Here is a 22,183-nt window from a genome sequence, read left to right as displayed (position 1 = left end):
ATGGAAGATGTAGTTTAAGTTAATGTTGGTCACTGGTAAACTGTAGGAGGCTTCTTAGACAGTTTTTTTTCCTGTCTGACATTGCTGTAATGGGCTCCTAAAGTTGAGATTTGACTTTGAGCTCTCCACAAAGTGGAGGACACATGCATGGCATGACCATTTTATTCAGAAAAGGAACAAGCATGTTTGAGGGAGTGTCCATCTGATAATTGCCTTAAGGAATTTCCTAAAACTTATGCTTCTGTAGAGCATTGCTTTATTTTTTATGCCACTTTGTGTGAGTTTTGAGGCTGCAGAAATATTTTACTGGAATCGGACCAATTCTTGGATGAAGCTACATGTGCATCTATTATAGTATAAGAGTATACAGTATGGTATAGTATAAATATGCAGTGAGTTCAGTGTTACACAGTTCTTACACAATTCATGCACATAAAGTCAAAAGACTCAGCAGGAAATCATTCAAACCAATAGAGCACATCTATAATGGACTGACAATGCGATGATCCCTGTGAACTACAGACCCATCAACAATGGAATTGTGGATATGTTGAAAAGTTTCAAACCTTGCATTGACAGTGGACCATGGACCATTAGAAGCTATGGGAAGTGGTTTTGTGATCATTAAGTATTATGATCTAGATACGTTTCAAATAATAAATGAAACAGCAGCAAATACCGCTTACTTAATGTTTAGCTTTTTACTTATGATATTATGCTGCCTAGATCAAGACAGGCTGCTTGCTGCCGGATCACAAACCTGTGTTTTAAGCACAGTGGTGATTTGTTGCTTTAATGCATCATGCAAAACAGTTCTGTCGCTGTTACAAGACAGCCAAAACAAGCATTTCTGTCAGTGACAGGACTGGTGACATCATGAATACATTGCGTGATCCAATCTGTTGGGATGGTCCTTTGACATTTTGTTTGACTGATTTGATTGAAGCGCAGTTTTGATAGATGGGAGATGGACTTGTTTCTTAGAAATGAAAGTGTATTTTAAAAGTTTTTGAAAGTTTTGGAGAGCTGGGTGTTGTGCACAGTCAAATAGTGGAAAAAATGAAGGATTAACTACAAAAAGATTAAAAGTAAGATTTTTTTTGCAGCATTTTCTACCGTTCATATTTGGTTCTTCATACAGTGGAAAAGGAAACAAAAGACAGGGTTTCTGCAAATCCTAGATTATGGAAAGTTCCAGGTTACCCTTGGTAGCTGAAAAGGGCTTGTATCTCTGGACCCTGTTCAGTCACATGATAGAATACTCTTCATTGGCTGGCCAAGATGCTTACTTAACTTTTTACCATCTGATGCGTATGAAACATACGCATCAGATGAAACAGCAACTGAAGCCCCAGTATAGTGGTGTTTGTAAGTTTGAAGGTGTTTCTTGTCTGGATTTGACTTCTACTGGCCTAGGTACCTTGCATCCATTACAGCAAACTGGAGGCTTGACAATGTAACCTTGTGTCAAAATACTGGGAGTCTTTGTTGTCTGGGGCCTGTATGATAATGGGCTTCCCATCCATTGCCTAACAGTAACATTTTACTCAGCTGAAGCGTGCTCATCCGACAGTTGGTGTGTTGATTCACAATTTTGCGTCCCACCGTTCCCAGTAGTGTATCAGTGTACTCACACAAAAGTGCTGCTGGAACATCTCGCTGCCCAGACACAGTTCTTGGATTAAGCAATGATATTCCCCCTCCTGTTGTCTCAGTAAGTTGGCTTGAATGCCATACATCTTTCATGGGAATCTGTGCGTTGATTTTTTTTTTATTTATTTATTTTTTAATTACCACTGCTACAAGAAAAAGTGGTCTATAGAGTTTCCTGTATGTGCACAAGGACGTATGACCACAACACAGCCACAGAGTTTGTGTAGTAGGCCTGCACAATATTGTGTTGAGATGGAGGAATAAGATGCCCATGCAGAGTACACAGTTGCTTTTCCTCTGATGACTCAGTAACCATATTGGCAGAAGGAAAAGACAGAACAGACTTTTGGAGAGCAAACCAAATCCTGATTGTAATGCTGTGCAGAGAAAACTCAATGATTTATGGAGACATCATATTTATACTGGCCAAGCTTTTGACCGGTGGAGAAAACAGAAGTTTGAGAAAGCATTTAATTATATCATGTGGAAATATAATTCTTGTTACTTGACATGTATGGTAGCTTGTTAGCTAACCTGCTTGCTAGCTAGATCAAACAACAGTATATGGCTGGACTGTGTGTGGTTAATGTGTGATATTGTGGCCAGTTTATTAGAGGAGTTATCAGTGGTAATGTCTACAAGGTGGATTCCTGGACATTAAATGTTGGTCTGCAATTTTCTGTAGTGGTTCCAGTAGCATTTGTTGGTAAAGTGTACTGAAGTAGCATATCACATGACATGGTAAGGCTACATTTGAATAAACAAACAAACAAACAAACAAAAGTTATAAATGCAAGAACAATACTTTCTACTCATATCTTGGGATGTTTGATTTGAAAGACAACTTATTTTAATTGTTAGTAATTTAAATGTAAGTAATTATAACTGTTCTAATTATCTGTTAACTCTTCCTCCTCTTTCATCTGTTTTTATATGCAGATGCCTTATTTTTTTAAGACTTACTCTATATTGAGTGTTTGTCAGAGCGATTGTTATTTGGAGTGCTCTAACTGTATGCTCTGCCTCATGCATCTCTGCACTTGGAAAGCTGTTTTCTCTCCTATTCTGCTCTATGCTGAATTGATTCCACCGGGCGCAGCTCTATGATGTTGTGTCTGCGACGCAGTTTTGTTACATCCTTTACAGAATTCAGAAGTCTTTAATCTTCACTAGTATCCAAGAACAGCAAAATATTCAGCTTTTAGCATTTCAGTAGTATTCAAAAGCAGCTGCAGTCAGTGAGTGGGACTGCTGTGCCAGTTCATTTTGAAAGAGCATTGGCCAGTGGGGAAACTCCAACACACAGCTGACCAGTGGTAACTGCTGCCATTACTGTTTGGCCACTTCTGTGTTTACCAGTGACATCAGATTGGTTGACCAATCTTGTAACTTCATCACATAGTCTAACAATGATCACTCAGTCAGAGACATTTGCATTTGCATTTGCAGGGCTGGCCCCACTGTGTGGTCTAGCCAAAAAAAAAAAAAAAAAAAAATAGTTCTCCCTTGAAGGTTATAAAGTGATTCAGCATTGGGGCATTGAGGTCATATTATGGTTTAAAAACAAACTCTGTGTCTTTATGCTACATTCACATGACAGCCAACAAACAACAGGCGACAAGTCATTTTCAGTTGAAGCTGGAGACATGAAGCTACAAACACATGGCTGACACTTGTTGCTACATGACAGGCGAGATGAGCTACAAGGAAAAGTTCAGCTTTTTTGGACTTTTTTCAGCGCTTCAGTGACTTCAATCAACTTTAAAATTGTTCATCTTTGTACTTACCCCCTTCTGCTATATTTCCAAAGGTTTTCTACCTACCTCTAAGAATGGAGGAATAACTAAATCTTGCTGTCAGCCAGTTTCTTGCTATGTCACCCAACATTGTAGCCGTGAAGAAGTCAGCTGGGCAGAAGTTGGCAGCAGGTGGTACGCCAGATAAATCACATTTGTTTGCTAAAACCTATTTTTGAAACTCATTGGTTAGCGAACATAGCCTTAATATTTTGCCCTCAGGCAGACGTTACAGGACCCCCATAGCCAAACTCAATAGGACAAAACCTTCTTTTGTTCCTGCTGCAATACATTTTCTCAACCTGCGTTGAGCATGACTTGTTTTGAAGGCCTGTATAGCGTAAAGCACACGTCATAAGTAAGCAAATTTCTATTGTTTACTTATGACACATGTGGTTGCTTTTAATGGTGCTTTCTTGGGTTTTGTTATATTGTATGGTATGTCTCTTGTTGTATGCCTTTTTAACCTTACTGCACAACAGTTTTCCCAGTTGGGACAATAAAGGTATAGTATTGTATTGCATTGTATTGTATGCTGTACACATGCTGTATGCATGAAAGCCATGGTGGCGTTAATTAATCGACACTTGATAGGAAACTTGACCGTTTGATAGCTTTTTTGCCAATTGTGCAATTGTACCATTAGGACTGAAATTCTGACCTCCCCACCCAACCGGTCGAGGTAGATGACTGCCCGCCCTGAGTCTGGTTCTACCTGAGGGTTCTTCCTGTTAAAGGGGAGTTTTACCTTGCCACTGTCGCCAAGAGCATGCTCAGGAGGGAATCTGTTGGGTTTCTTGTTTTGTTTTGTTTTTTCTGTAATTTGTAGAGCGTGGTCTTTACCTTCTCTACCTGTAAAGCGTCATGAGATAACTTCTGTTGTGATTTGACGCTATGTAAATAAAGTTTGATTGATTGATTGAAATAAATCTTTACATCCCAAAACAATATGATGGACAGAAACCTATCATTAAAAACATTAAATCTAACATGTCAGTATGGCTGCTTCTTCAGGTTGTATCATGTAACTGAATTATGACTACTACAAAGCACCTAAGAAACAGTTTTAAAAAAAATGAACATAAAATCTGTCTCTATAAAGCGTATGGCAGTACAAAGGCTTGGCAAAACAGAAATCCAGGAGATTTAGAAGCAATCAGTGTTGGGGAGGGCTCACATAACAAGGCATGATGACTATGTTAGAGAGAAAACATAAAGGATGGGGAATGGTTTAGATAGAGGAATTGGTGTATTTGGAGGGCAACAGAGTTGAGGGGGTTGGAGAAGTAATGTCGGAGAGGGGTGGAGTGACAGGAAGAAGAAGAGAGGGAGGCAGCGCAGCAGGTAGAGCCGCGAGACGAGATAAAGCAGAAATCATTCAGTCAATCAGCCCAGGCAGTGGTGCAATCATCAGATCTCATCTGTTTTCAAGAGCAATTCTGCCTTTCATTGAGCTGTTGTGGCTCTAGCAGGGAGGCTGCGCTGGGGGCATTAACCCTCACCACACCACATGCAAAGTGTAGCTCTCCTCAACAGTGATCTGTTGTTACTCACTCTATAGCATACGGTTGGGGATATTAGTATATTATAACTCGGGGCCTGAAGATGTCTTGATTGTAGTTGAATTGTTTTATCTGAATATAGCATTGTGAAATACACTTTTAGAAATCACTTTAGTCCCACAGATCTATTTTCTTATAAGACTGCAGTTTTCATTTATGTTGTGAAATTTGTCTTTTTCGTCATTGTTGCCTGTATTACAAACGTCTTACAAAACTTTGGTTAAAACTAAAAGATGAAATTGCACAGTTCATGTTAGAACATCATACAGGAATGCAAAGATAATGAATACCATATTGATAATACTTTATATACTCTGTGGACCAAATAATGTGTAATGTCATGTTTGAACCACAAAATAAAATAAATTCTGGGATAACTATACCGTAAAGTTTGCTGGTCAGCTCTATCCACATGATGCCTTTCTGAAGCTTCCCTTGTTTCTCATGTCTTTAATTTAAATTCTTTAATTATGGTACCAGACCATGGGACTTCACTTTGAAAGACTACACTTTGAAATTATATCTATATCTCTATATATCTCTATCTACATCTATATCTATATATCTGTCTGTCTTTCTGTCTGTCTGTCTATCTGTTTGTTTTTTTTTAACATTTTCAGTGATTTTTGATGCTCTATGATGCTTGTCACTGCTTTTTACAGTGTAGATCCGTGTATGTTGCTGACTAACTCAATTGCATTGTGTGTTTTAGTCATTATTATTATTTTTAATATATTTTGGTCTTAGGCCTGTCATTGAAATGAGATTTCGATTTCAGTGAAACTACCCAGTATAATACGGAATCTAACTGTAACCTCTGATGTTGCAGCATGTTGTCTTTCATTTTAATCTTTGTTTTCTCTTCAGATGGCAGCCGTAAAGGTAGTGGTGAGGTCAGCAAGCCCACCTATGGATGCCAGGTGACCATCCAGTCGGAACAGGAGAAACAGATGATGAAAATGTACCGCCGGGAAGAAAAGAGGGAAAGGAAGCGAGGGAAAGGCACAGATGACGCAGACTCTTCAGATACTGGCTTCTACTTTGACCCCAAAGAGATGAGAGCCCAGAGGTAGATCAGCCATCTGAACTTCTCTTGGTCTTTTTTCCCATTTGTCTCTCTCTTTTTTCTGTCTCTGTCTCCACCTGTGCTCTCAGGTTTCAACATGGAAACCCACTACCTTGTACATTTTTCATCACAACTTGGCTACAGCTTTACAAAAAAAAGAAAGAAAGAAAAAAAGAAACACATATTGACTCCACGGTTCCTCACATCATTTTTTATAAAGGATTTTTCTGAAAGTTTAATTTTGGAGGATGAAAAAAGAGCAGCGATCTGTTTAATTAAAAACTTAGCATGGCCAAATCCGCCAGAGTGTGAAGGAAAAGATTAGTAGAGAGGTAAGCCACTTTAGGAAGGAACATTATGCCTCACATCTCTGCCTGTCATTTGTGTCATCCATCAACCACAGTATTTATTTTAAAGCACCAAAATGGATGGAGATGATCGTGCATGTATGAAACCATGGGTTTGCAGATGTTTGGTGTGGTGTAAACATATTGAAATGATTTTGCTCTTCATGATTTCCTTGCAGTTGTTTTGACTCCACTTTACTTTGGTGACACAGACCTCATCTTCTTCATCTGGAGAACCTTAGCCTCACCACTATGCACTTGACAAAGTACAATGGGTTTTTCCCTCCGTCATGTTTAACATGATTCCTCTTTGCTCACGCAGGGAGCAGGCCTTGCTGACAGCACGACGTGAACCTGTGTTGAGCAGGGAAAGAGCGTATGAACCAATACGCTATCCTAATGTCTACGACAGCTATGCCGAGGCTGCAAAGACACCTGCATTTGTAGGAGGAGCCAAGGTGAGGCCCAAGTAGTTCAAATTGTTAAAGGGGTAGTTCACCTGTTTTAAAAATTTGGCATTATTCGCCCCTACCAGTCATGTGGGATAGTATTGGTGCTATGTGCTTGATACCCCAAATGATGCTAGCCTCCTGCCTTTCTCCCCAGCTAACATTCTTAGGAATACCTGCCTTAATCCTCTCAATTTGTTAAATACTTGTACTTTGTTATACTTTGTTAAATAAAGAAGGTTTGAGTTTGATGATTTTGTAGCAGAATTTTTACAGTCCAAACTGGCTTAAAAATGTTGTCTGTTATCAAAAATAAACAAACAAAAAAATAATTTTGTTCTCCAACATCCGCACATGTGTGTGGTGAGTCCAGTCTATGGAATGATTATCACACCATATTTCAAAACTGGAAAAAAATAAAGCTCCAAATGGTTAAAACTTGGTGTTTGAAAGCTTGGAATCAACTAAAAAAGATTTTGTAAGATGGAAATTATTGAAGGCTTGTATAATGTTTTCACAGGCTGAAAAAAATTCATATCTCTGCACACATTATTTTATATTTCAATTTACCTTCTTGTCTATGGATATTCTCATTTATCCAGGTCATCATTCTCTTTGGGCACATTGAATGGTAGGGGGGTGGAGGGGGTGACAGGACAGTCCAATATGGCCTGGGTCACAACCAATAGCAAACTGAAGCAATCTACGTCCATTTCTGTGGTAGCTACTGCTACTCTGGTGTGGCGTGATATAGGAGGTGCAGCAGTTCCGCTATCTTTGCGGATATTGAACAGGAAAACTGTCACCTATGTGTACCTGACAGTCATATGTGCATTTTAGTTTTGGAAAGCTACACTTGTAAAGTGATAAACCTTCTTTGAGTGGATTAATGTGGTTATTTTTAAGAGTGTCCAGCACTCAGTAACAATGAGAGGAAGATAGCACCACTACTGTCCTACATAACAGCTAGGGGGGAGTGAAATAATATCATTTTTTATACCGGTGAACTATCCCTTAAAGACAGTTGATAACTAAGAGGCGGTGAGATGCATGGTAAATGCTGCAGTTTTTCTGCTGATTCACTGTCTTCAGCCTCTATCTGGTGCGGATGCTCTTTCAACTCTAATTGCAGGCTGTGTTGTGGCCCCTCTGAGGTTTGGGAAACATTATACAACTGAAGCCAGTTACAGTCGTGACTTGGTACCATGACTGATTTTTCACATCAGGGTTATTGGCAATGGCTTGTTGGCATTGTACCAGTAATCAGTGGTGAATGTTCAGGACTACAATCTCATTCCTCCTGATTCCGTCAGGACCATCGCTGTTATTTTAAACATTTTTTTTTTCTGTGAGTGGTTTAAGCCTGTTGAAATAGAGTTTGCGATTTCATCAAAATGTATTGCATTAAGACTCAGGTAAAGTGTGCGCCCCAGATGAAACTGGCTGTCAATTGAGTTCCCCAAGCCCAACTTGTCATCAAGTCAGTGTTTCCTAAACCCAACTGGTGGTCAGTTGTATGCTAAATCTAACTTCCTTGTTACTTGAATGGTCTTTAAGAGGCTACTCACATTACCCTGTTTGTGCTGTGCCCAAGCATGTTTGACCGCAAAATCTGGATTATTTGACTAGTGTGATGGCTCCGTTCCGTACTTCAATACAGTACACTTCCCCCGCTCTGGCACAGTTGGAGAGAGTGTGCCCCAGCACGGTACGGGCGTTCATGCACGAGCACATGCACGGTCACGCACGCAGCGCGTGAACGTGGATACGGCGTAAATCATGTGAGCGTCCCTCCTCGTTTCCTCCGCGAAACCATTTAATGCGCGCAGCACGATTACTGGCGAATTGCCGTGTTGCGCAATCAGTAATCAGCCATGTTGTCTGTGTCGTTGTCCGTTGTGCTGCCGCAACCACGTGTAAACAAAAGTCAGTTTATAATGAAAGGTATATATGGCAGTCTGTGTGCGCAGTGCACCTGTCAGATCCGGCAGACCTGACCGGGTGGCCTGCACACCGTCCGGTGCCGCGCCGGCACTGTGCCTCCTGCCATCCGGCAGGAGACGGGTCTGCTAGATCAGGTGGGCCGGCCGCTGACCTGACCTAACCTGACCTTATAATGACGTTGGGCCAATGTGTGTGTCGTATTTCAACATGATGCCGTACATACCGAGGGCAATCGCACTTGAGCATGTTTGGGCTTTGGGTAATGTGAGTGCTGGCCAGCAGGGGACTGGGGCGGGGGGGCATTTTTGTTTAAGCACGATACAGAGCAACTGGCCTTAATGTGAGTAGGCCCTAAATGTATGTTTCCAAAATCCAACTATCCATCAAATGTTTTGGCCTCAAATTCAACTGATTGTCAAATGTCTCACTCCAAACCAGCTAATTCTCAGTTCATCCAACTGGCTGTCAAGTATGCAAGTTCCAGTTTTTCATAAACTTGATGTTTCAGTAAATGTAATACTTCTTAAGCCTTGGATATTTTACACAGTTTAAGTTTACGTTAGTGAGCAAGTTCATTATTGGTGTGATACTGTGTTTCATATTTTTCTGACTTTTCTTGACTTTTTGAGAAGAAGGTAACTTGGTTCATACCCAGGGCTGCAGCACTTCATGTTCCCACCTTGACACCTGCAGTCATGCAGTCTGCTCCTTCGTTACACCCCAGTACCCAACAGATTACCCACAAGCCTTTGCTTTAATCCGGTTTTTAGAATATCTTACTTTTAATTCCTGCTCTCTTTCACCCAGTACTGATTAGCATAGGCCTCTCTGGGGTGTATTTCCTCTTTTCTGTATTTTCAAAGGGAGCAGGTAGGATATGGGAATTAAAAGCCATTTTGGGCTGCTGGTTGATTGCCAAAACATTCACACAGATGATTGGATTGTCTCTCCTGACTTTGAATAGCTTTCCAGGGGCTTTGTCAGTTTTGGAGTGTTTGACATATGCTGGTTTTGTATTGTTGAGGTCATTTGTGATGTCTAGGTTTTCTTTTTATGTGATATCCAGATGCTGCTTCCTGAGGGAATCCGCAGGGATAACACTAAGATGTATGAAGAAGTGGAGATCCCACCCAACGAACCCATGCCTGTCGGCTTTGAGGAGAAACCTGTCTACATTGCTGATCTAGATGAGGCAAGAGGCACTATGTTTTTTTAACTAATTAACTAAGTAATTTTAATTAATTAGTTTTATTTATTTATTTATTTTTTTCTGTGGATGTGTGTACATGTGTACATTAGGGTTATTTGTGGGTTCTTGAGGGCTAGTAACATTTTTGATTGAAGCCTTTTACATATTTTGATGATATTCAGTATCTTTTAATTTTGCAGGTAAAGGTATTTCCTCTTTAGAACATAGGACGCTAAAACTCTCCACTGAAACCTAGCATTCTAAAACACTAATACACCAATAATCTAGCATTTTCCAGCAATAGGAAGAATAGTTTGGTCCCAAACTGCTTCACTGAGATCTTTTGATATTGTTGCAAACATCTGTAAAGTAGCGCCAGCAGTAGACATAATGAGGACCATGCTAATTTAGTCAGTATCTGGTGTAAGTTGTCTACACTGAGCATACATGTATTGGAATGACATATATGGTCTGATAGCAAATTCATAAAGCCTTTCCAAATGATGTGCATAAGACATTCAGATATGGTTCAGTTTCATTCAAGCATTTCTCAAATATTAAAAAGTTAAAAATTTGATCATTTCTACATTATATATCCTAGAATAAGTGGTATCGACTGTTAATAAATTGTATTTGTTTTTGATAAATGATAATAACAATCAATTCTTGGTGGTGGACTTTTGAACCTCATTGTACTTTTTAAGGGGAGGTGAGACATCACCCTCACTTGAAATTGCGAATGTCTCACTTTTGTCAACAAAATCAGTAAATACCAACACCAAAAACCACTGAGAAATGTGCTAGTTTTCACAGCAAACAGATTTAATAGGCTTTTGCCTAGGTCTAGTTAATTGATGTAAACTGGTAGATGCGCAAACATGATTGAATGGTTGGTTATTGAATGAATACCTTGGGTTATACCCAAGGTATTCATGCAGATGCTGTAGAACTGATGAAAACATTGAGGCAGAATGGAGAAAAGTGGGGGCTGTACTGTATTTATTCAAATGTTGAGTGGGATTCCGCTTTATCAGCAGCAAGTTTGAGCCAGAGGCAGCGATGATAACAGGAAATGCGTATGCATGCGTCAGGCTATGCATTTTCATTAGGCTGCTTGTAGTTGTTCACACAAGGGAGTTAACAATAAACAACAAAAGCAAAATTGACTTGCATAGAAAATAGGCATCAGTACTAACTGTGGGAAGAACAGCTGCTTATTTTTGTATGAAATTCAGTCAAATTAAGCTTAACCCATGTCTAAAGCTGACATAAGTAACGAATGTCTCTTGTCACTTGGATGAATGCTGGAGATTTTCTATGAAGACTGGAGTTGAAATAGTAGTGATGAGAATTTTGAGTAGTTTAGTTGTCAGTTTCTGTGTTAGGTAAAAATGATAAATCAGTTACATGAAAAGTGAAAGGTAAATTGTATAACTTGTGTGAAATTTTTCCTATATTGTGCATTATTCATAGGACCGATTTAACACCAGGGGACTTTGTTTTTTTTTGTGTCACCTCAAAGAAAAAATGCATAGTTGTGCACGCCGAGATTGCTACGTATTTTGTAATTTGCAGAAGTGGGCTACAGCCACAATTGCCATTCACTAATCAAAGTAAGGAAAAAGCCTTTCATCAGCTATACCTGATCAATGTGTTAGTCCTGGTTTTGAAAAATTAGCATGTCAAAATCTTATTGTGACAGTCAGCATTTTGACTAGTATTTTACTAGTCATAACTCTTTTACTCTAAGTATTTGGCTGCCTAAAGACTGTGGATGAATATAGCTATCTGGCTAATTCTGGGACAGTCAATGACTGTCCATTGTCCCTGTTAAATAAAGAAATATAGAAAATAAGATCGTCCATAAGGTGGTTACTAAAGCAGTAGCTGGTTACTCATGCCCATCCCAAAGAAATACGTGGCCGAGACAATATTAAAAAAAAAAAAAAAAAAACTGTCCACAAAAGTAGCTGGCCATTCATCACCAGTGCAGTAATTCGCTTTGTGGAACCCCCTGCTGATTGGAGCAGAGCTCATGTTAAAAAGAGGTCAATATATCAGAAAACTACACTAATCTCATCCTAGTTTACAAATGAGCATTTGTACATTTCTAAGTACATCTGTGTAAGCAGCAGGACTTGCCAGCATGTCTGTTTCGTTGTCTGGGAGTTTGCTGGCGCCAGGGTGTATATATGGTCCTTGCTATCCTCCATCTCAGTGAACAGGAGAGGACTGTGGCTGTAATGGCCAGTGAGTGATGTTCCCTCTTAATGGAAGTGCTGTAGCTCTCAGCCAGCTGTCAGCGGACACAATGACCCGTCACTCTGACTGACAGCTTGACTGACAAACACACACTCACACACATACTGCAGCAGACTCCATTGAGACACCGTTTCCCTATAGTAGGGGTCAGCAGGCTGGAGAGGCAGGAGTTCAGTCCCCCGACCCCCCACCACCCTGTTGTTTTGGAAGAGGTAAGGCTAGTGGATGAAGATGACCAGAGCAAGTCCACACACATTATTGTCTTTGAAAGGCACTGTGCTCATCCTGTCTTGTGGAGTGGGCTTTGTAATCCATCATTACCGCTGCACTAGTGAAGATCCAGTGGTGCAAAGGTCACTCTTTCTTCTCTGAATTTGGCCTTTTGTTGATGAAGTCTCTGAGGTTTGATGCCTGTAAACTGTGGAACCATTTTTGTCACACTTCAAAAGACCGGTGTAACTGTTCACCTCTCTTAACCTTCCTGTCACTCATGCTAATGGACGCCATAGTAAACAAGAGTCAGCCCTAGTGTGTGTGTGTGTGTGTAGCGTGAGTGCCATGACAAATTGATAAACGGATGGTTTAATCACGTCCACGCAGTTGCTCTTGTTGTTTTCACAGCTTATGAAGCAGGCTCAGGTGTGTATGTGTGGGTGGGTGGGTGGGTGAGTAGGTTTGCACTGTGAGTGCTGAGGTCCCCTCAATGCCTGTCAATTTCAATCTTCATCACGGTGGTCCTTGAGGACTTGCCCATTAAAGCACCCCTGAGGAACATGAATGTATGCACACGGACGAGGGTGACATGGGAATAGCATTATATATTTATGAATAATGTTGACACGGGGGTTTTAATGTGTATGGCCTCCTTTCTTGTTCAGACCCTTTGCTTTTAGCTACCAGAACATCTAGAAGGTGTAAAAGCAAATCCCTTTTGAAGCTGAAGCGTTCAGAATCAGCTGACTTGAATCAGAACTGCTCCTACCATTTGCTCACTCAATAAACAGCTTAAGGAACATGTCAATCAAATAAAAGTAATGTTATCTTGTTTACATATATGTATTTTCTTGTTTTTGTATTTGTGTTCTTGTATAGATGTGTTCATCCATACAAGATTTGGGTGGACAATATGGCCTCACAATATGGCTGAGGCGCAACTACATTTTACAAACCAAAAGCTTTTGCATGACTACTTAAAAAACAAACAAACAAACGGCTGTTTTGACCTGTGTGGCTGTACTGGACCTCAGTTTTCAAACCCTGACTATTTGTACAGTTAAATAGCTCCATTTTTTAAATATGAAATCAATACAAAGGTCCAAACCTCTGTGTCCTCAAAGCTGGCTATGTCCATGAATATAACCCTGCTTCAGAAAGGCATGGAAGGTACAGTAGTTAATCATTGACATGTCTGAGCACAGTTAATTACTGCAGAGCAGTGTGACCACATTTAAAAAGTGGCTATTTTGAAGCTTCAAACTGTATGTCAAATAAGCCAGGAAATGTTTTGTGAGGCCCATATTGAGGCTTGTATGTGCTGACATAAGAGAAATGGCCTATGGGAAAACTCTAACACTTGGCCGACCAATGGTGTAACTTCATCACTCAGTGACTCAGTGACAGACATTTGTGGCTGTAGGGCTGGCCCCGCTGTTGTGGCCAGCCAGAAGGTAATTAAGTTGCTCATTACTTTCTAGAAGTTGTAATCACATTACTTTACTAATTACTCTTCAGGGTTTCCTCCAGGATTTTTTGAAACTGTGGGGGCTTCAGCGCGGAAGAATATTTTTAAATAATGTTAATAATTTTTACCAATGATCTTTTGTAGCACAGAGGAGATATGTTGCTCAAACACTCGGTATGTAGTGTTATTGTATATTTATGAGTTGTAGAACATAATAAATTAGCTTGAAGGAATAGATGTTTACCAGTAACCTTGACTCCAGTAATTTAACGATATGTTATGTCTGTGTGATAACACAGATTGAAAAATAAGCCAAAGTGATATCTCTTCTCTGAATAGACAAGCTAAGCCAGTGTGCTGCTGTTAGCCAGTGAAAATCGACCGGAGTGGCAACTCTTCGCTTTGTTACACAATGCATGTCAGTGCGCTGCTGTAGCCTGGAAAGTTTCTTCGTACGGTGCCGGTGCAGTTGTTGTAATGTTTTTTCTTTGTGGTGCAGGTGCAGGTGAAACGACTGGAGGGGTTACATGGAGAGGATTTGCTCCTCTTAATTGCTGTGTAGTGTAACATTTCATGATATTTAATTTATCATTTCAAACTCTGATTATAGTAAGTATATGTGCGCGAATATAGGCTATATATACAGTACAGGCCAAAAGTTTGGACACACCTTCTCATTTTCATGACTATTTACATTGTAGATTCTCACTGAAGGCATCAAAACAATGAATGAACACATGTGGAGTTGTGTACTTAACAAAAAAAGGTGAAATAACTGAAAACATGTTTTATATTGTAGTTCCTTCAAAATAGCCACCCTTTGCTCTGATTACTGCTTTGAACACTCTTGGCATTCTCTCGATGAGCTTCAAGAGGTAGTCACCTGAAATGGTTTTCCAACAGTCTTGAAGGAGTTCCCAGAGGTGTTTAGCACTTGTTGGCCCCTTTGCCTTCACTCTGCGGTCCAGCTCACCCCAAACCATCTGGATTGGGTTCAGGTCCGGTGACTGTGGAGGCCAGGTCATCTGCCGCAGCACTCCATCACTCTCCTTCTTGGTCAAATAGCCCTTACACAGCCTGGAGGTGTGTTTGGGGTCATTGTCCTGTTGAAAAATAAATGATGGTCCAACTAAACGCAAAGCGGATGGGATGGCATGTCGCTGCAGGATGCTGTGGTAGCCATGCTGGTTCAGTGTGCCTTCAATTTTGAATAAATCCCCAACAGTGTCACCAGCAAAACACCCCCACACCATCACACCTCGTCCTCCATGCTTCACAGTGGGAACCAGGCATGTGGAATCCATCCGTTCACCTTTTCTGCGTCTCACAAAGACACGGCGGTTGGAACCAAAGATCTCAAATTTGGACTCATCAGACCAAAGCACAGATTTCCACTGGTCTAATGTCCATTCCTTGTGTTTCTTGGCCCAAACAAATCTCTTCTGCTTGTTGCCTCTCCTTAGCAGTGGTTTCCTAGCAGCTATTTGACCATGAAGGCCTGATTGGCGCAGTCTCCTCTTAACAGTTGTTCTAGAGATGGGTCTGCTGCTAGAACTCTGTGTGGCATTTATCTGGTCTCTGATCTGAGCTGCTGTTAACTTGCGATTTCTGAGGCTGGTGACTCGGATGAACTTGTCCTCAGAAGCAGAGGTGACTCTTGGTCTTCCTTTCCTGGGTCGGTCCTCATGTGTGCCAGTTCCGTTGTAGCGCTTGATGGTTTTTGCGACTCCACTTGGGGACACATTTAAAGTTTTTGCAATTTTCTGGACTGACTGACCTTCATTTCATAAAGTAATGATGGACTGTCGTTTTTCTTTAGTTAGCTGATTGGTTCTTGCCGTAATATGAATTTTAACAGTTGTCCAATAGGGCTGTCGGCTGTGTAGTAACCTGACTTCTGCACAACACAACTGATGGTCCCAACCCCATTGATAAAGCAAGAAATTCCACTAATTAACCCTCACAAGGCACACCTGTGAAGTGAAAACCATTTCAGGTGACTACCTCTTGAAGCTCATCGAGAGAATGCCAAGAGTGTGCAAAACAGTAATCAGAGCAAAGGGTGGCTATTTTGAAGAAACTAGAATATAAAACATGTTTTCAGTTATTTCACCTTTTTTTGTTAAGTACATAACTCCACATGTGTTCATTCATAGTTTTGATTCCTTCAGTTAGAATCTACAATGTAAATAGTCATGAAAATAAAGAAAACGCATTGAATGAGAAGGTGTGTCCAAACTTTTGGCCTGTACTGTATGTGTATGTATATCCATTCATACAATATACTTATAAATTGTTTTAACATCTGTAAAAAAATCCTCATTCTGAAGGCGTGGCGGCTTTTATTTTGCCGTGGCGGTGCACCATGATCAATTACATGTAGCAGAAACCCTGCTCTTTTTAAAAAGTAGTTAAATTACTAAATACTTTTGCATTACTTTCTACAACCCAGATCAGATTAATACTAGGGGTCGACTGATATTGATTTTTCAGGTCTGATACCGATACCAATTGTTAGTAGTTGATGAGACCTATAACTGATATTTGGAACCGATATGCATTTACAGTTAAAAAATGAAAATCTTTACCTTGCCTTTAGCAGATGTTTAATCAAAACTTAAGTGAAAATTTAAATAAAAATGAATAAATAAAAATAGCTTCCTGAGGTTTGACAAAGTAAAATCGAATAAAACTAGAGGAATACATAATAGATCCTTTAAACATCATAGTTTAACAAAAAGTACAGGAGGCTCCTCTTATCATAGTCTTGTTTTACTCTTATATGCATAAACTGAACAGGCAGTGTAACAATTAACTAAGTCATCTAAGTCAAATAAATTTCAAGATTAAAAAGTAGTGTTTGCCTTCAAAATCAGTTGGAGTAACATTATAAGATTTAAGTACTAGTCACTTTTACCAGTTAGGACAGTACTTGAGTGAATATACTTGGTTATTCCACCACTTGGATTAACAGAGGCCTTGGATATAGTTCCATTATGTCTGCAGTATATTTCAGCAGTTTCCTTCATGACTGTAACGTTACAAGAAACAGCTTCAGGACATTTCAGCAACGTTACTATGAACAGGTAACTCAGATAGACATGGAATGAGACTGAGATTATGGCCAGCTCTTTTACGCTAGCCAAATGCAAGCAATAATGTCATAGCCTTTAGTTTTTTTCTAGTCATCTGGCTATGTAATGAACCAGCAAATGAATTCATGGATGTTTGCTAACACATTCAAATTAGTTGTAAGAGACTCATACAGATGAGTAATGTTACATTTGCAGTGTAGAAGATTAAATACGTCCCTGCTGCATTGACACCAATGCTCAGGGTTCAGTGTCAATGCACTGAGGCTTAAGTGTTGGTTGGCTATTACCCGTGTGACATCTAGCCAATCATAGACAAAGACAGAGTGGTGAGTGAAAACAGACCACAGGGAGAGACACAACTGCAGTGGAGCCAAAGTAGCACACTTTTTAATGAATTAATTTCTATAGGTGATCAGTAAAATAAAAATCGGCCCCGATAATCATCCTGGTCAATAATTGGTTGACCATTAATTAACACTGTGGCCAGAACCTTCATTTCTTCCAAAAGTCTGGTTCTGTCATAAGGGCACCAATCATTTAGCCTGGTTTGAAGCCAAGACTCAGAGAGATGAGTCCATGGTTATTGAAGTCCTACATTGACATGACAAATGGGATTTGGCAGTCGGATACATTTCTGATCTGTTTTGCTGGTAGCACCCTGCTCAAGCAGATGCTCTCTAGAAGGACTGTTTAGAATGTCCCTCATGCCTACATTTGTAGCACCCTTCCAGTGCCTCAGGATGTCACATGGTGTTTCTACCATACTTCCTGGGCTGCATTGATGAGTATACCCATAGTGTATTCCTCCATTAGGTATTTGTGCAGCAGCAACATGATTGCTGACTGTAATATTTGCACGATTGTACAGGGTCATTGTGGCTTTGCATAATTCTGTTGCAGCAGCCATCTTGCCAACACTGTCACTGAATTCTCAATGGGGCAAATAGTAAGGATTGAATTCCAGATGACCATCACAGTTCCCTGTCACTTCCAATCTTGGTGAGAAGATTCCAGAACACACATTTCTGGGGTGCACAACCCTTTTATGCAACGCCTATCACATACATCACACAGGTCATCGGTGACTTCATTGGTATAAATACTTGACCTGTGCATGTATGTGATGGACATCTTGTGCTTAAAGCACCAAATCTGATGGTCATCCAGAATTTGTAAAGCCACAGTCAAATATTTATCTTTAGCCAAACAATATAGGTCATGCAGAAAGTTTGTAACCAACGACCAAGATCCATGTGAAAAGCATGTAATGCAGCATTTTCCATTCACTGGGTGGCCTTCGACAGGGTGGAGAGTGGAAATTGTTGGACGCTAAAACCCAGAATTATGGCCATAATCTTACAAACTAATAAAATTTAAAGATTTTTTCCCCACTTTTTGGAAACTTATTGTAAAGTCTCAAAAATTAAACATGTTTGGATGTTACAAAGCCATATGGTTACCACACACTTGAATATAAGGCCAGTTGTGGTAAATTCTATTTTGAAAAAGGACCACTTGACAACTTCATTTCCAAAGATGAACTTTATCTTGGATGAGCAAAACCAATTTTTACATACAGAGGCTTACAGTGTGCCATCTTGTAAGGCAGAGGAAGGTAAACACACTCCCAAGGAGGAGGGAGTGCAACCCTTTAACCCTGGAAACTCCTAAGAACAGCATCCCTTTACATGCAGCCTCCCATAGAGGGACTGTGGCTATATTACCATTTTCCTCATTAATATGAACTTTTTTTTTTTTTGTAGTGTTCACGTTATAACACTTCCGCCTTTAAATTCCAACATTCCCAAATATAAATGAACTTGGAAAATGATAACAGTGGTGCCTTTAGCGATCATACACCTAAACGTATCCTAGTGGCACAGGAACAATCAATAATACAAGAACCTGAAAAACATTACAACAGTCAGTCTAACACAAACTGTCCAGTCACACATTCAGTTATGTCTGGAGGTGTACTGTGATCTGTGCCATACCCCCAGTCACCTCCCAAGACACCGCTGGCAATGGTGTCTTGGGAGGATCTGATGTTAGGGGCATGAGAGGGGTCCGTTTGGTCTGATATATTGGTAAACCAATATTGGTAAACAGGTATATCGGCATGACCGTAATTGAAAACATTTTGTTGTGACCAGACATACACTGGTTCCTAGTTGCCTGTTTGGCAGCATGGAAAAGTTGGCAGTAACTTGTCTTGTTACCATCTAATCACATAACCACCATTTCTGAATATCCTGCCTCTCTCGGCAACATCATTTCTGCTACAGTGTAGCTAGAAATAATCTAGGTCAAATCACACTGTAGTACGCGACGTTTTACGTCAGTTGCAATTGAAAATTAGCTATAAGCAATAAACCGTACAATTCATATGTACACAAAAACACTTTCTACAGTCAACACAGGTGCATAGCCAGATGAAGGGGCTATGCACTTAGACAGTGTTGAAATACAACACTGTCTAGAAGTAAATAGGCCTCATCAATTTCAGGACTCTCAATGTTTGGGGTATTGGTTGAGTTTTCCCTTTCCATTAAGTGGGATGAGTCAGGATGGATTGAGAATTTATCTCTCTCCAGGGAGTTAATTTCCTGAAGAGGAAGAAACAATTAATTAAGGAATATCACAGGAAGAAGTTTGTGGTTCTGTTTTACAGAGCGTTAATCAATGAAGTGTGTTTTTTACTGTCCATTCTATCGGCCATTACAGAATTTCTGTCAGAGCTTTTCCTGCAGAGACGTAGACCTAAACAGTATGAATAGGAATTGAATGAAATTCTCTAAGGCACCATCTCTGTCTTCTCTCATTTTCTAAAAGGCTTATCTTTTTTCTGCCCTGAGTTTCTCCCTAGCTCTCCAGCAGGTTTCCCTTCATCTCTGAAAGTCCCTGTGTAACTGATATAGATTGATATGGAACCTCTTCTGCTGAGCGATGTGAATTAGCCTCAGTCAAGCAGCGGCTCTATTCATTAACTTAAGCCCAGGCAACTCTGAAACAAAGTGCCTCAGTCCTCTAAAGCGCCTGCACACAATGGCTAATAAGTCTTTACGTGCTATTAGAAAGGCTTTGAAAGGCAGGCTGAAAAGTCTGATGCAACACCCCCCCGCCCCCCTCTCGTCTCCAAGTGCCGATTGTCATTTATTGAAAGCTGTAATGGGAAACAGGGCTGTGCTGGGCTTCGTACGACTTTAATAGCTCAGTGAAACATTAAAAGTGGGGAATTTATTAGGGTGCTTTTTAACTAATGAATCAGGGTCTAGGCGTCCTGCACTTGCTACTGTGGTAAAAGCCTTCCTAATTTATTCAGATAAATATGTTAGAGAGTGTGTTGTGAGTGAGAGCAAATGTCACTCTTGTTGTAGTAGTGACAGACCAAACACACATACACACCCACGGAAGTACCCTACTACACTACTGATAACACAGGTAGCAGAAGGGACGTAGTAACTTAGATGTAGTGTGTATTGTCAGAAGCCTGACAACACACACTGCCACTCTTTCTGAGAACTACTAATTGATAGGAATTCACTTTAAAGCTACTGTCACAGATTTGACAAATTCCCAGTGGGAAACAGTCTGTCGAGGGAACAGATTTAGGATTGTAGAGAGCTTTGTTCGCTAGTTGATGGTACAGGAGATTCCTAGTGGAGGATTGAAAGACATGTGATGAATGACTGTCAGCTACCAACTTCTTCTGTGTTTCCTTTTGGCTGTGCCCAAACAGATTAGACACTTAGGACTTCTTTGTTGCATGTTACATTTTTTTTATTATTCTGTTTTTGCTCATTCCTCACCCAAATGATTGAACGGACATCCTTTTGTTGTTGTACAGCTGAGAGTGGATGGACTGCAGTGATAGGCATCTTTTTATGATGGATGAACCATCATTTGAGATAGTTCTGACCTGCTCTCCTGGCCTTCATCTTCCTTTTGCCCGCAGCTCAAATTGGTAGGTGGATGTGTCCAAACCTCTGAGAGAAATACAGTCTGAGGTGTCAAGTGGAGGTGTACAATTTAGCACTTACAGTCTCAGGTGGAAGTAATGGGTTAGCAGGCCTGCTGGTGTGGTCATTCCAGCGTATTGGCTTCCAGTCCACCGCCATCACCCTCTCTCAACATCCCACCATTCTCCTGGCTGTTGTGACATCTTGCCCTCTCCATGCCAGTGCAGGAAGCAAAGAGCGAGTTACTGCAGGCCTGCAAAGATGAGGCAAAACGGAACAGAGCTCCATCCATAATTAATCTACCTTGATTGCATTTCCTAATCCAGTTTTGATGTGGCCCTCCTCAGCACACACATGTGGCTCTGTGTGTTTGCTTAGACTTGCAAAGTAGATTCACTGATGAGAGGGAAAGCATGGGGAACCTTGAAGATGTATTCATACTTTTTCCAGCAATTTATCTGATGTAAAGGCTTAGTTAATGGGAGCGGCAGGACTTTGTCAAATGGTATCATATGCCCCATTTTAAGGCGCTTTTTTATCTGTGAACCACTGAAATAGGTGTATTTGGCAGTGTTTGGTGGACTAGAATATCTAGTTTATATAGTTTTATTAAGACAAATGTAATGGACAGAACTAAACAAAAAAATCATTTTGCATTTTTTTTCTTACAAGGTTATCATCACACAATAAGGAAATTAGTTTCAAGTTAATAGCTTGCAACTGACCATGCAGTTTGGCCATAAAATATTCAATCCCACAAGCTTTTGTGGTGGAATAGCTTTCAAAAGATTAACTGTGCCACTACTTTGCTACTACTGCTCTACTACAACTAAGAACAAAAGCATATGGAAACTGAAAGCTGATGAAAACATCTCATTAGACCCGTTGCATAACAAACCACTGTGATCTTAATGAGTTCTACACTAAATATCTTAACAGTCATGAGGTGTAGGACACTGACCGCACCAGATCCTACTTTTAAAAGAAGGCACTCAGTACAGCACAAGAAATCTGCCAAGGTGACAGCTGGAAACTATAGTATTGCTCTTGCCTTAGGACACACCCTTTCTGGACAACAGTCAGTTTTAAAAGTTGGTCAGTTCCACCTTCACCCATGACCTTTTTCCCAAGTCCCTCAAGTTTTGCGACGTTACATTGATGTGTTTTGAAACTGTAATGT

At 40.3% G+C, this 22,183-nt stretch overlaps 1 protein-coding gene across 1 annotated transcript in view; it reads left to right on the top strand.

Moving 5' to 3' along the window:
* Positions 1 to 22,183, top strand: part of ascc3 (activating signal cointegrator 1 complex subunit 3) — a 186,663-nt gene that overhangs the window by 35,560 nt on the left and 128,920 nt on the right. Inside the window, exons 6-8 of the mRNA XM_030071902.1 lie at positions 5,879 to 6,080; positions 6,747 to 6,882; positions 9,884 to 10,009. Coding sequence (XP_029927762.1) covers positions 5,879 to 6,080; positions 6,747 to 6,882; positions 9,884 to 10,009 — 464 coding nt within the window. The remainder of the gene's footprint in view (positions 1 to 5,878; positions 6,081 to 6,746; positions 6,883 to 9,883; positions 10,010 to 22,183) is intronic.

Source organism: Myripristis murdjan, chromosome 16 (genome assembly GCF_902150065.1).
Source record: "Myripristis murdjan chromosome 16, fMyrMur1.1, whole genome shotgun sequence".
Lineage (NCBI taxonomy): Eukaryota > Metazoa > Chordata > Actinopteri > Holocentriformes > Holocentridae > Myripristis > Myripristis murdjan.
The sequence above is the reverse complement of the archived record's forward strand: the minus strand, read 5'-3'. Positions and strand labels throughout refer to the sequence as shown.